This window comes from Scyliorhinus torazame, chromosome 2 (genome assembly GCF_047496885.1).
Source record: "Scyliorhinus torazame isolate Kashiwa2021f chromosome 2, sScyTor2.1, whole genome shotgun sequence".
In the NCBI taxonomy this organism is placed as follows: Eukaryota; Metazoa; Chordata; class Chondrichthyes; order Carcharhiniformes; family Scyliorhinidae; genus Scyliorhinus; species Scyliorhinus torazame.
Window position 1 is genome coordinate 143352006 of NC_092708.1, and position 12076 is coordinate 143364081.

Consider the following 12076-nt stretch of genomic DNA (forward strand, 5'->3'; position numbering starts at 1 on the left):
GAACGTTTTGCAGTAACCATTCACCATGTATATAACTGTATCACGCTGTTGCCCATGTGGGCTCTACCTATGGACCATTGTAAGGTATTACCTGTAATGTATCATGAAAGCGCCTACTCGAGAAAGGTGCCCTAGATCTGGCAGAGTCGGTAAAATTAGCCTCCTCTCTAGAAGTAGCGTTCCAAAGCCTTACCGCATTCCCGTCCGATCACACAACCCCTCGTGGACCCCCGACCAAAGAGTACCCCAGGCCTGTGCCGCGCGGCTGCCCGCCCACTATGGGGGCCTACCCTGTTATTTCTGTGGCATCAACACCCCAGGCAGCGCTGCACGGCCTGGAACGCGAACTGCAGCGACTGCGGAAGAAAAGGACATTTTGCTAAAGTTTGCCTGGCCAGGTCCAAAAACTCTAATCGCAGGCCCGACCCTCAGACTCACAGGCCCGCAGATCCCGCAGTGTGACAGCATGTCTGCCCATCCGCCCCCCCCCCCCCCGGACGCGTCAGCGGCCTCGTGTTGTCCGTGGGGGCGGCCATCTTCCACCCCAACCAACGTGGGCGACCCATGGGGGTCGCCATCTTGGCCATCCTCGCACACGCGGCGCGCCACGTGCGATTCATGGGGGCCGCCATCTTGGACGCCATCTTCCTCACTGCCCGAAACGTACGACCGTCGGGGGCCGCCATCTGCAACGCCACCCGACACGTGCGACCGACGGGGGCAGCCATCTTGGGACCACCCCAGCACCTCCGACCACGCCGGCTACCCGCAAGTCAGCGCGGTCACCCTTGACCAGTCGCGACCCAAACATCTCCGGAGCTCCATGATGACCGTCCGGGTAAATGGACACAAAATTCCCTGCCTGTTCGACTCCGGGAGCACGGAGAGCTACATTCATCCAGACATGGTAAGACGCTGCTCGCTCCCAATCTTCCCGGCACATCAAACCATCTCCCTTGCTTCTGGGTCGCACTCCGGGGGTGCACTCCCGCTACCCTCGCAATACAGAGCGCCGAGTAAGCCAATTTTAAGCTATAAGTACTCCCTGAGCTCTGCGCTCCTCTCTTGTTGGGACTGGACTTCGAGTGTAACCTCAGGAGCCAAACTCTGAACTTCGGCGGGCCCCTACCCCCACTCAGTGTATGTAGCCTTGCGACCCTAAAAGTCGACCCACCCCCGCTCTTCGCAAATCTCACCGCTGACTGTAAACCAGTCGCCACCAGAAGCAGGCGGTACAGCATCCAGTATAGGACTTTTATCAGGTCCGAGATCCAGCGACTCTTGCGGGAGGGAATCATCGAGGCCAGCAATAGCCCCTGGAGAGCTCAGGCGGTGGTCGTCAGGACCGGGGAAAAGAACCGGATGGTTGTAGATTATAGCCAAACCATAAACCGGTACACACACCTCGTTGCGTACCCCCTTCCCCGGATCGCAGACATGGTTAATCAGATCGCGCACTACCGGGTATTCTCCAAGGTGGATCAGATGTCTGCGTACCACCAGCTCCCAATCTGCCCGGGGGACCGCCACTACACGGCTTTTGAGGCAGACAGCCGCCTCTTCCACTTCCTCTGGGTCCCCTTTGGCGTCACGAACGGGGTCTCGGTCTTCCAAAGAACAATGGACCGAATGGTGGACCAGTACGGGCTGCGGGCCACATTTCCGTACTTGGACAACGTCACCATCTGCGGCCATGATCAGCAGGACCACGATGCCAACCTCCAGAGATTTCTCCAAACCACCCGAACCCTTAACCTCACTTACAACAAGGAAAAATGCGTTTTCCGCACAACCAGACTAGCCAGCCTTCGCTACGTCGAGGAAAACGGGGTTCTAGGACCCGACCCCGACCGTATGCGCCCCCTCCTGCAACTCCCCCATCCTCACTGCCCCAAGGAACTGAAAAGGTGCCTCGGATTCTTTTCTTATTACGCCCAGTGGGTCCCCAACTTTGCGGACAAAGCCCGCCCACTAATCAAGACAACCATCTTCCCACTGGCGGCTGAGGCCCGCCAGGCCTTCAGCTGCATCAAGGCGGATATCGCCAAAGCCGCAATGCGCGCGGTGGACGAGTCCGTTCCCTTCCAGGTGGAGAGCGACGCATCAGCGGTTGCCCTCGCCGCTACCCTCAATCAGGCAGGCAGGCCAGTAGCATTTTTTTCACGAACCCTCACCACCTCCGAAATTCAACACTCCTCGGTCGAAAAGGAAGCCCAAGCCATCGTGGAAGCCGTGTGGCACTGGAGGCACTACCTCGCTGGCAGGAGGTTTACCCTCATCACCGACCAACGATCGGTAGCCTTCATGCTCGATAATACGCTGCAGGGCAAGATCAAGAATGCTAAGATCTTGAGGTGGAGGATCGAACTCTCCACCTATAACTACGATATAGTATATCGTCCTGGGAAGCTCAACGAGCTCACCCCGATGGCCGACAGGATACGGTCTCCCTCCGGGACCTGGCACCCACGGGTTCCACTACCACCGCCACCCCAACTTACCCCGCCCGACCTATGCAGAAGCGCCCCCACCCCTAGATGGCACCCTCATCCCCTCCCACCCTCCATTCCCGCTTCACCGACCGACAGGATTGAAGCTCCAGAAGACACGCTCCCGGAGTCCACATCTGTGCCCGCACAGGCGACTTCAGTACCCATGCCAGCACAGATGAGTTCGACACCAGGGCCAGCTGCGATACCAGGGCTTCGGCGATCACAGTGTAAACCACTGTTGCACCTATATTAGGTGATGTAAGGTAGGACCTGTACTGCAGTTTCGCCTGTAGTCCCTGCCTGCTGGCTCCGCCCAGTAGGCGGAGTATAAATATGTGTGTCCTCCATTCAGCAGCAATTTCACCAGCTGCTGTGGGAGACCACACATCTTAGAGCAATAAAGCCTCATTTGTATCCAACTCTAGGCTTTGTTCAATTGATCGTGCCTCACACAGCGCATGATCCGTGCGCCGGACAGGCTGAACTTATGAACCCTTCACCCCCGCCGGACTTCATTTTTTAACAGGGGATGAATGTGGTGAACGTTTGCAGTAACCATTCACCATGTATATAACTGTATCACGCTGTTGCCCATGTGGGCTCCACCAATGGACTATTGTAAGGTATTACCTGTAATGTATCATGTTGGTGCCCCTGGCTCCACCCCTTGAGTGGAGGTATAAAGAGCAGTAGCCCTGTAAGCGGCCCTCACTAGCAGACCAGTCGCAGGCAGGCACTGTTCTAGTTGATTAAAGCCACAGTTTACTCCTACTCCTGGTTTCGTGTGAATTGATGGTCGCATCAACCAGCCAGCATGGCAACTCCTGCCCAAAGGCTCCTCCTACTGACCCCACCCTCCTCCATCCTCTCCTCTTTGTTCTGTGTAGAAGGCTCCCTGCGGACCTCCCCTCCCATCACTCAAACAAAAACACATCCCAAACCATAGGTCGCCTCCTCCGGAAAAACGAAACACCCACCACGGGCAGCGGGAGGTAGGGGGTGGGAGGGGGACAATTGTCCCCTACCAAACTTTTCATCCCTTCCAAACATTGTCGACACAACAAAAAAAACTTCCACCTGGGAGGAAAAGATAAAAAACCCTCACGCTCCATCCCCCACTCTGTCCGTTTCTTCTGTTACTTCATAGTGCCGGCTCCTCCGGCTCCCACAAAGGTTCAGTTCTACCCCAGTTTGTGCTCTTTAATAGTCATTGGCCGCTTCTGGGGTCTCAAAGTAGTAATCCCGGTCTTCATAGGTCAGCCACAGTTTTGCCGGGTAGAGCACCCGGACCTGCCATCAATACAGCACTGCCATGGCCCTGTTAAATCCGGCACACCATTTTGCCAGTTCAGCTCCAATGTCCTGGTATATTTGGACTTTCTTCTCCTCCCATTCATTTTTTTGGTTCTCCCTGACCCACTGCAGGATCTTCTCTTTTTCAACAAACTTGTGGAGTCTTACAATCACAGCCCTTGGCGGCTCCCCAGCTCATGGCTTCTGCCTCAGAGACCTGTGTGCTCTATCCACCTCTGGTGCCTTGTCCAGCACCCCCTCCGCCACCAGCCCTGCCAATATCCTTGAGAAATAACTTGTGGCACTCGTGCCTTCCACTCCTTCAGGCAGGCCCGCAATGCGCAGGTTCTGCCTTCTCGACAGGTTCTCTTGTTCTTCCACCTTTGCTCTCAGCGTCTTGCAAAGGTCTCCTAAGAGACCCACCTCCACCTCCAATGCCACCTGCCGACTGCTGTGATCCGACATCACCTGTTCCATCTCTCGGATCTCCGACACCCTGTGCTTCCAGACACTTTTCAACCCTTTTCGCCGAGCCCTTCAGGAGTGCCACAGCCCCTGTCCTCTTGCATTTCTTTCCTTTGTTGACGGAACTCTTCCCTGATGAAAGCCATCAACTATTCCATCTGGGGCTTTCCACCCTGCCCCGGCACTTCCCCCTCCACCATCCTTCCAATACCTGCTGCGCCACAGACTCTTCCAACTCCTTGGCCAGGTCTCTGACCCCGGGGGAGCCTCCGCTGTGGCCCGGCCCGCGATCGGGGCCTACTGATCGGCGGGCCGGCCTCTTGGGCGGGTGCCTCTTTTGCTCCGCACCGGCCCCTGTAGCCCTACGCTATTTTGCGTCGGGACGAGGGCGGAGAAGGGTCGCACCGTGCATTCACAGACCCGTGCCGTCCATTTGACACCGGTAACGGCAGCTGGAGCGGCATGGGTCGCTCCAGTGCCGTGCTGGCCCACTGGAGGGGTCAGAATTGCTGTTCCTGGGTGCATGTTGATGCCGTTGTGAAACGCGACGGCGTTTACGACGGCATCAACACTTAGCCTCAGTATCAGAGAATCCCACCCCCTGTATCTCTTTTGCATTCTTTCAGAATTTGAATTGAGCAAGTCACCCTCTAGTCTCCTCTGAACTGATGAAAACAATTCCAAATTTTCAAGACTTTCTTCATATTTGTGTTGCCTCATACTGGGCAACATCTTCGTGAATCAGCACTGTGAATATTTAAATCGGGCTTATATCCTCTAGAGTTTAGAAGAATGAGGGATAATCTTATTGAAACCTACAAAATTCTGAAGGGGCTTGATAGGGTAGACACTGAGAGATGGTTTCCGCTGGTCAGAGAGTCACATAGTCTCAGGATAAGGGGCCGATCATTTATACTGAGATGAGGAGAAATTTCTTGCCTCAAATGGTTGTGAATCTTTGGAATTTTTTTATCCCTGAGGAATGTGGATCCAACTTTGTGTACATTTAAAGCTTGGATACGAGGGTGGGGGGGCATGTTGGGCAGTGGTTAGCACTGCTGCCTACGGCGCTGAGGACCCGGGTTCGATCCCGGCCCCGGGTCACTGTCTGTGTGGAGTTCGCACATTCTCCTCATGTCTGCGTGGGTTTCACCCCCACAACCCAAAGATGTGCAGGTCAAGTGGATTGGCCACACTAAATTGCCCCTTAATTGGAAAAATATAATTGGGTACTCTAAATTTTTTTTAAAAAGCTTGGATAGAAAGATATTTGGTCTCTCAGGGAATTAAGGGATATGGGAGCATGCGGGAAAATATAGTTGAAGCCTAAGATCAGAATTGAATGGCGGAGCAGGCTGAATGGGCTGTGAGGTGTACATCTGCTCCTATTTCATATGCTCATATAAAAACTACTATAAAAGAAGCATCAAGTGGTATAATACACTTACAGAAAAAGCAAAGTACTACTTCATATATTTGATATTTGGTAACATGAAACAGAAATTTGTTTACCTGTAGCACTTGCCCTGAATTGGACAAACCTGACAGTTATTACATGGAATGCCAAGGTGCCTGTCAAGCCTTTCTCTTTCTGCTGCCAAAAGTTGAGTGGAGTTTCTATATTCTTCTTGCAGGAGACTCAGAGGTGCAAACGTCTCTCTGCAGAGAGGACACTTGATGATACTTTCAATCTCAGTCTTTACCTGGTGTTCTGCCCAAATCTTCATACATCTGATATGGACATTGTTACCACAGCTATATCTGAATTAAGAAAGCAAATTGTCACCATGGACAGTTGCATGCATAATCAAAGTTGATATTTAGCACTGTGTAGATAAATAGGAACATGGATATCCACAAAAATATACTTTCTGGTTAAATACAATCACTAGATTTTTAGATTTGGTCAATAATATAATCTCAATATTATTGTTTCTAGAACCACCACTTCCAGCAATTAAAATATGTGATTTTAAGCTTGCAAATGGCACGTTACTGTGAAAAGATGAATACAGCAATTTAATTATCACCAACAAGCAGCCACTACCTAATAATGTAAGGTCACTGCAGTCTATAAAAAAATGGGAGAACTGAAAATTGTGATATTGCAACTTTTCCCGTTCCTTTGCAACACAATGTCGTGAAAAGCATACAGCAAACAAATTCCATAGGCATCTCGAGAAAATATTTTTCAAAAACTTAGGGAACCAAAATGGGAAATTAAGATAGGCAAACTTGCGAATTGCAAATATTTGTCTTATTCATCTATGCAATGTCTCACATTAAAATAATCATAAAACATTAACTAGCAAACTTCCGGGATTTCCAGTGGCGGCCATTGGGTGAGTGGTCGCACAAAAGGTAGCTCCGGCTCGAAGACGTTGGTTTGGGCATTTATACTCTTTACAGGGTTGTTCCGGCAGAAATGTGGCGCAGTAGGTGTAGAGGAAGAGATTCTCCCCAAGCTTGGCATATCTTTGGCTACCAGACCCAGCAAAAGACAGTTAGAGACCTAGCTGAGCAATTGGAGGGGACCTGTGCCGCAGCGACAATTTTGAGAATGGCGGAAAGGGAAGTGTCGCCGTCGGTGGGAAAATCTCAGATGGAGCAGTTGATGAGCTCCATCAAGGAGGTATTTCGCCAGCAAAAGAAGGAGATGCACGACAGCTGGTCAAAGGCGATTGAGGGGGCAGTGGCACCTCTGCGAGGGTCGTTGGATCGAGGGGGAAGTGCCGCGAGGCGCAAGGGTAGACGGTACACGAGGTGGAAAAGGTGGTGGTCGACCAGAGTGATCGGATTGAGTCCTTGGAGGCGAAGGTGGGGATCCTTGCGGATCTATGCAAGTTGCTGTGGGTAAAGGTGAAGCAGCAGGAGAACAGGTCCAGGCGGCAGAACTTGCGGATTGGGGATCTGAGGGTGTGGAAGGAACGAGCGCCACCATGTGTCAAGGATGCTGGCTAGACTGGTGGAGAAGGTATTGGACAAGGCCCCAGAGATAGATTGGGCCGACAGGTCCTTGAGACAGAAGCTGAGAGCGGAGGTGCCGTCGCGGTCGGTGATTGTGCGGTTGCACAAGTTCGTGGAGAAGGAGAAGACTCTGAGGTGGGCCAGGGCGGAGCGAGACTGCGAATGAGAGGGGAATCATGTCCGGATATATCAAGACATTGACGCGGAGCTGGCGTCCGGGATTCAACATGGCCAAGGCTGTGTTGCATCGACAGAAGGGTGCTGTATCTGGCGAGACTTGGGGTGACATTTGACGGCCAGGTGTACAACTCTGAGACACCAGAAGAAGTGAACAACTTTATAAGGGACCATAAACTGGGGGAGAACTGAGAATTGGTGCGAGATGGAGGAGCGAAGTCCTCAAAAGTTGGGTGTTATGGTTGTTTTGAGTTGCTGGAGGGTGGGAATTTTTGTTTTGGGGAGTTGTAAGTTTGTAAGGGGGGATGATCACCCTCCCCTCCTACATTTTGTTGTGTTTTTTGGGAGGAGGTGATATGTCAATATGAGTGCTTTCTTTTTCATGTAAGGGGTGTGTATGATGGGGCTCTTTGTATGGGGTTGTTGGTAAGGTCAGTATTCAGGAGGGTAAGGGGCCTGGCTAAGGAGGGACTGGTTGGGGGGAGGGGGGGGGGGAGATGTGGAGAGGAGTGCAAGGTGGGCCTTCAGGCGGGGGTTGCCATGCCAGCAAGCAATGCTGGTGGACGGAGGTGAAGAGGTCGCGAGGGGTGGTCAGGGGGGTGGGGGGGGGGGGGGGTATTGTGACATGGCAGAGTTGGAGGTTGAGTGTGGGCGGAGAGGAGGGCCATCTTGGATGGACCCGGTTCAGGGAAGGACAGAGGGATTAAGTGAGGCAGAACTGGTGGGGGATGATGGCAGTTGGTTGAGGGGAAGGCGGTGTAAGCCTCCAGTAGAGCACTGGGTGGTGTATGCGGATGACCTGCTGTTGTTTGTGTCGGACCTGCTGGAGAGTGTGGGCAGGATCATGGGACTGTTGGAGAGGTACAAGTTGAATGTTGGGAAGAGCGAGGTTTTTTCAGTGAATGTGGTGGGGCGGGAGGCCAATTTTGGGGGCATTGCCATTCAAGGTAGCTAGAGAAAGGTTTAGTTATTTGGGGATTCAGTGACGTGAGAGTGGGCTACGATGCACAGGTGGAATTTAACAGCGTTAATGGAGGAGGTTAAGGGGGATTAAAGAAAATATATATAAATTTAGAGTATCAATTCTTTTTTTTTCCCACTAAGGGCAATTTAGTGTGGCCAATCCACCTACCCTGCACATCTTTGGGTTGTGGGGATGAGACCCACGCAAACACGGGGAGAATGTGCAAACTCCACACGGACAGTTTTAAGGGGGATTTTAAGAGGTGGATCACTTAGCATTTGCCGCAGGCAGAGAGGGTACATGTGGTAAAGATGAATGTGCTGCCAAGGTTCCTGTTTGTTGGTTTAGCACAGGACTAAATAGCTGGCTTTTAAAGCAGACCATGGCAGGCCAGCAGCGAGTCATTGATCTTGGAGTTCATATGGGTGGGGATGGTGCCGAGGATAAAGAGGACTCTGTTGCAGAGGCAGACACACCTGAACCTGCTGCAGAGTTATTGGACGGCGGATGTGGAGAAGGTGAGGCAATTGGGGGTATGTCGATTTCAGCGGGAGCGGAGCAGGCTAGTCAATTTCAGAGGGAGCAGTGCGCAAGTGATTTCTGGGAGGTAAGTTTCTCCTTTAAAAACACTTGTCTTTGCAGGAGCAGGCCAGTCGATTTCAGCGGGAGCGGAGCAGGCTAGTCAATTTCAGCGGGAGCATTGCGCAAGTGATTTCTGGGAGGTAGGTTTCTCCTTTAAAAACACTTGTCTTTGCAGGAGCAGGCCAGTCGATTTCAGCGGGAGCGAAGCAGGCTAGTCAATTTCAGCGGGAGCAGTGCGCAAGTGATTTCTGGGAGGTAAGTTTCTCCTTTAAAAACACTTGTCTTTGCAGGAGCAGGCCAGTCGATTTCAGCGGGAGCGGAGCAGGCTAGTCAATTTCAGCGGGAGCAGTGCGCAAGTGATTTCTGGGAGGTAGGTTTCTCCTTTAAAAACACTTGTCTTTGCAGGAGCAGGCCAGTCGATTTCAGCGGGAGCGAAGCAGGCGAGTCAATTCCAGCGGGAGCAGTGCGCAAGTGATTTCTGGGAGGTAAGTTTCTCCTTTAAAAACACTTGTCTTTGCAGGAGCAGGCCAGTCAATTTCAGCGGGAGCGGAGCAGGCTAGTCAATTTCAGCGGGAGCAGTGCGCAAGTGACTTCTGGGAGGTAAGTCTCTCCTTTAAAAACACTTGTCTTTGCAGGAGCAGGCCAGTCGATTTCAGCGGGAGCGGTGCGTTAGTGATTTCTGGGAGACCTTCACAGGAGCAGGCTAGTCAATTTCAGCGGTAAACACTTACCTGGTCCCGTTTTCGGTCCCTCTTTGCTGTTTTTAAAAAAATTTTAGTGTTTAAGGCGGGAACAGGAAGTTCGACCGGCGGACTTCTGGGAAGACCCTCACCAATAAATTCTGGTGGAGAGGAAACCCGAGACACTACACGTGTAGTGTCTCCCACCCGCCCTCCTCCTCTAACCTAATAATAAAACCCATTGGTGTGAGGTAAGTACCATATTTTATTATTATTATTATTATTTTTTAAAAATTTAATTTAGTTGTTAGCCAGATCTTGGTAGAAAGTTAGAGGGATGGCAGGGAAGGGAGTGCAATGTTCCTCCTGCAGGATGTTTGAGGTGAGGGATGCCGTTAGTGTCCCTGCTGATTGTACCTGCAGGAAGTGCTGCCATCTCCAGCTCCTCCAAGACCGAGTTAGGGAACTGGAGCTGGAGTTGGAAGAACTTTGGATCATTCGGGAGGCAGAGGGGGTCATAGATAGCAGCTTCAGGGAATTAGTTACACCAAAGATTGGAGATAGATGGGTAACTGTAAGAGGGACTGGGAAGAAGCAGGCAGTGCAGGGATCCCCTGCGGTTGTTCCCCTGAGAAACAAGTATACCGCTTTGGATACTTGTGGGGGGGGGACTTACCAGGGGTAAGCCATGGGGTACGGGCCTCTGGCACGGAGTCTGTCCCTGTTGCTCAGAAGGGTAGGGGGGAGAGGAGCAGAGCATTAGTAATTGGGGACTCGATAGTCAGGGGCACAGATAGGAGATTTTGTGGGAGCGTGAGAGACTCACGTTTGGTATGTTGCCTCCCAGGTGCAAGGGTACGTGATGTCTCGGATCGTGTTTTCCGGGTCCTTAGGGGGGAGGGGGAGCAGCCCCAAGTCGTGGTCCACATTGGCACTAACGACATAGGTAGGAAAGGGGACAAGGATGTCAGGCAGGCTTTCAGGGAGCTAGGATGGAAGCTCAGAACTAGAACAAACAGAGTTGTTATCTCTGGGTTGTTGCCCGTGCCACGTGATAGTGAGATGAGGAATGGGGAGAGAGAGCAATTAAACACGTGGCTACAGGGATGGTGCAGGTGGGAGGGATTCAGATTTCTGGATAACTGGGGCTCTTTCTGGGGAAGGTGGGACCTCTACAGACAGGATGGTCTACATCTGAACCTGAGGGGCACAAATATCCTGGGGGGGGAGATTTGTTAGTGCTCTTTGGGGGGGTTTAAACTAATGCAGCAGGGGCATGGGAACCTGGATTGTAGTTTTAGGGTAAGGGAGAATGAGCGTATAGAGGTCAGGAGCACAGATTTGACGTCGCAGGAGGGGGCCAGTGTTCAGGTAGGTGGTTTGAAGTGTGTCTACTTCAATGCCAAGAGTATACGAAATAAGGTAGGGGAACTGGCAGCATGGGTTGGTACCTGGGACTTCGATGTTTTGGCCATTTCGGAGACATGGATAGAGCAGGGACAGGAATGGATGTTGCAGGTTCGGGGTTTAGGTGTTTTAGTAAGCTCAGAGAAGGAGGCAAAAGAGGGGGAGGTGTGGCGCTGCTAGTCAAGAGCAGTATTACGGTGGCGGAGAGGATGCTAGATGGGGACTCATCTTCCGAGGTAGTATGGGCTGAGGTTAGAAACATGAAGGGAGAGGTCACCCTGTTGGGAGTCTTCTATAGGCCTCCAAATAGTTCTAGGGATGTAGAGGAAAGGATGGCGAGGATGATCCTGGATAAGAGCGAAAGTAACAGGGTAGTTATTATGGGAGACTTTAACTTTCCAAATATTGACTGGAAAAGATATAGTTCGAGTACATTAGATGGGTCGTTTTTTGTACAGTGTGTGCAGGAGGGTTTCCTGACACAATATGTTGACAGGCCAACAAGAGGCGAGGCCACGTTGGATTTGGTTTTGGGTAATGAACCAGGCCAGGTGTTGGATTTGGAGGTAGGAGAGCACTTTGGGGACAGTGACCACAATTCGGTGACGTTTACGTTAATGATGGAAAGGGATAAGTATACACCGCAGGGCAAGAGTTATAGCTGGGGGAAGGGCAATTATGATGCCATTAGACGTGACTTGGGGGGGATAAGGTGGAGAAGTAGGCTGCAAGTGTTGGGCACACTGGATAAGTGGAGCTTGTTCAAGGATCAGCTACTGCGTGTTCTTGATAAGTATGTACCGGTCAGGCAGGGAGGAAGGCGTCGAGCGAGGGAACCGTGGTTTACCAAAGAAGTGGAATCTCTTGTTAAGAGGAAGAAGGAGGCCTATGTGAAGATGAGGTGTGAAGTTTCAGTTGGGGCGATGGATAGTTACAAGGTAGCGAGGAAGGATCTAAAGAGAGAGCTAAGACGAGCAAGGAGGGGACATGAGAAGTATTTGGCAGGTAGGATCAAGGAAAACCCAAAAGCTTTCTATAGGTATGTCAGG

At 51.7% G+C, this 12076-nt stretch overlaps 1 protein-coding gene across 2 annotated transcripts in view; it reads right to left on the reverse strand.

Annotated features, from left to right (window-relative positions):
* The window catches only part of zswim2 (zinc finger, SWIM-type containing 2), a 129700-nt gene that overhangs the window by 57858 nt on the left and 59766 nt on the right, over positions 1 to 12076 (reverse strand). For both annotated transcript variants that reach the window (XM_072477852.1, XM_072477861.1), the window contains exon 6: positions 5763 to 6011. In XM_072477852.1, the coding sequence (XP_072333953.1) occupies positions 5763 to 6011 (249 nt within the window). The remainder of the gene's footprint in view (positions 1 to 5762; positions 6012 to 12076) is intronic.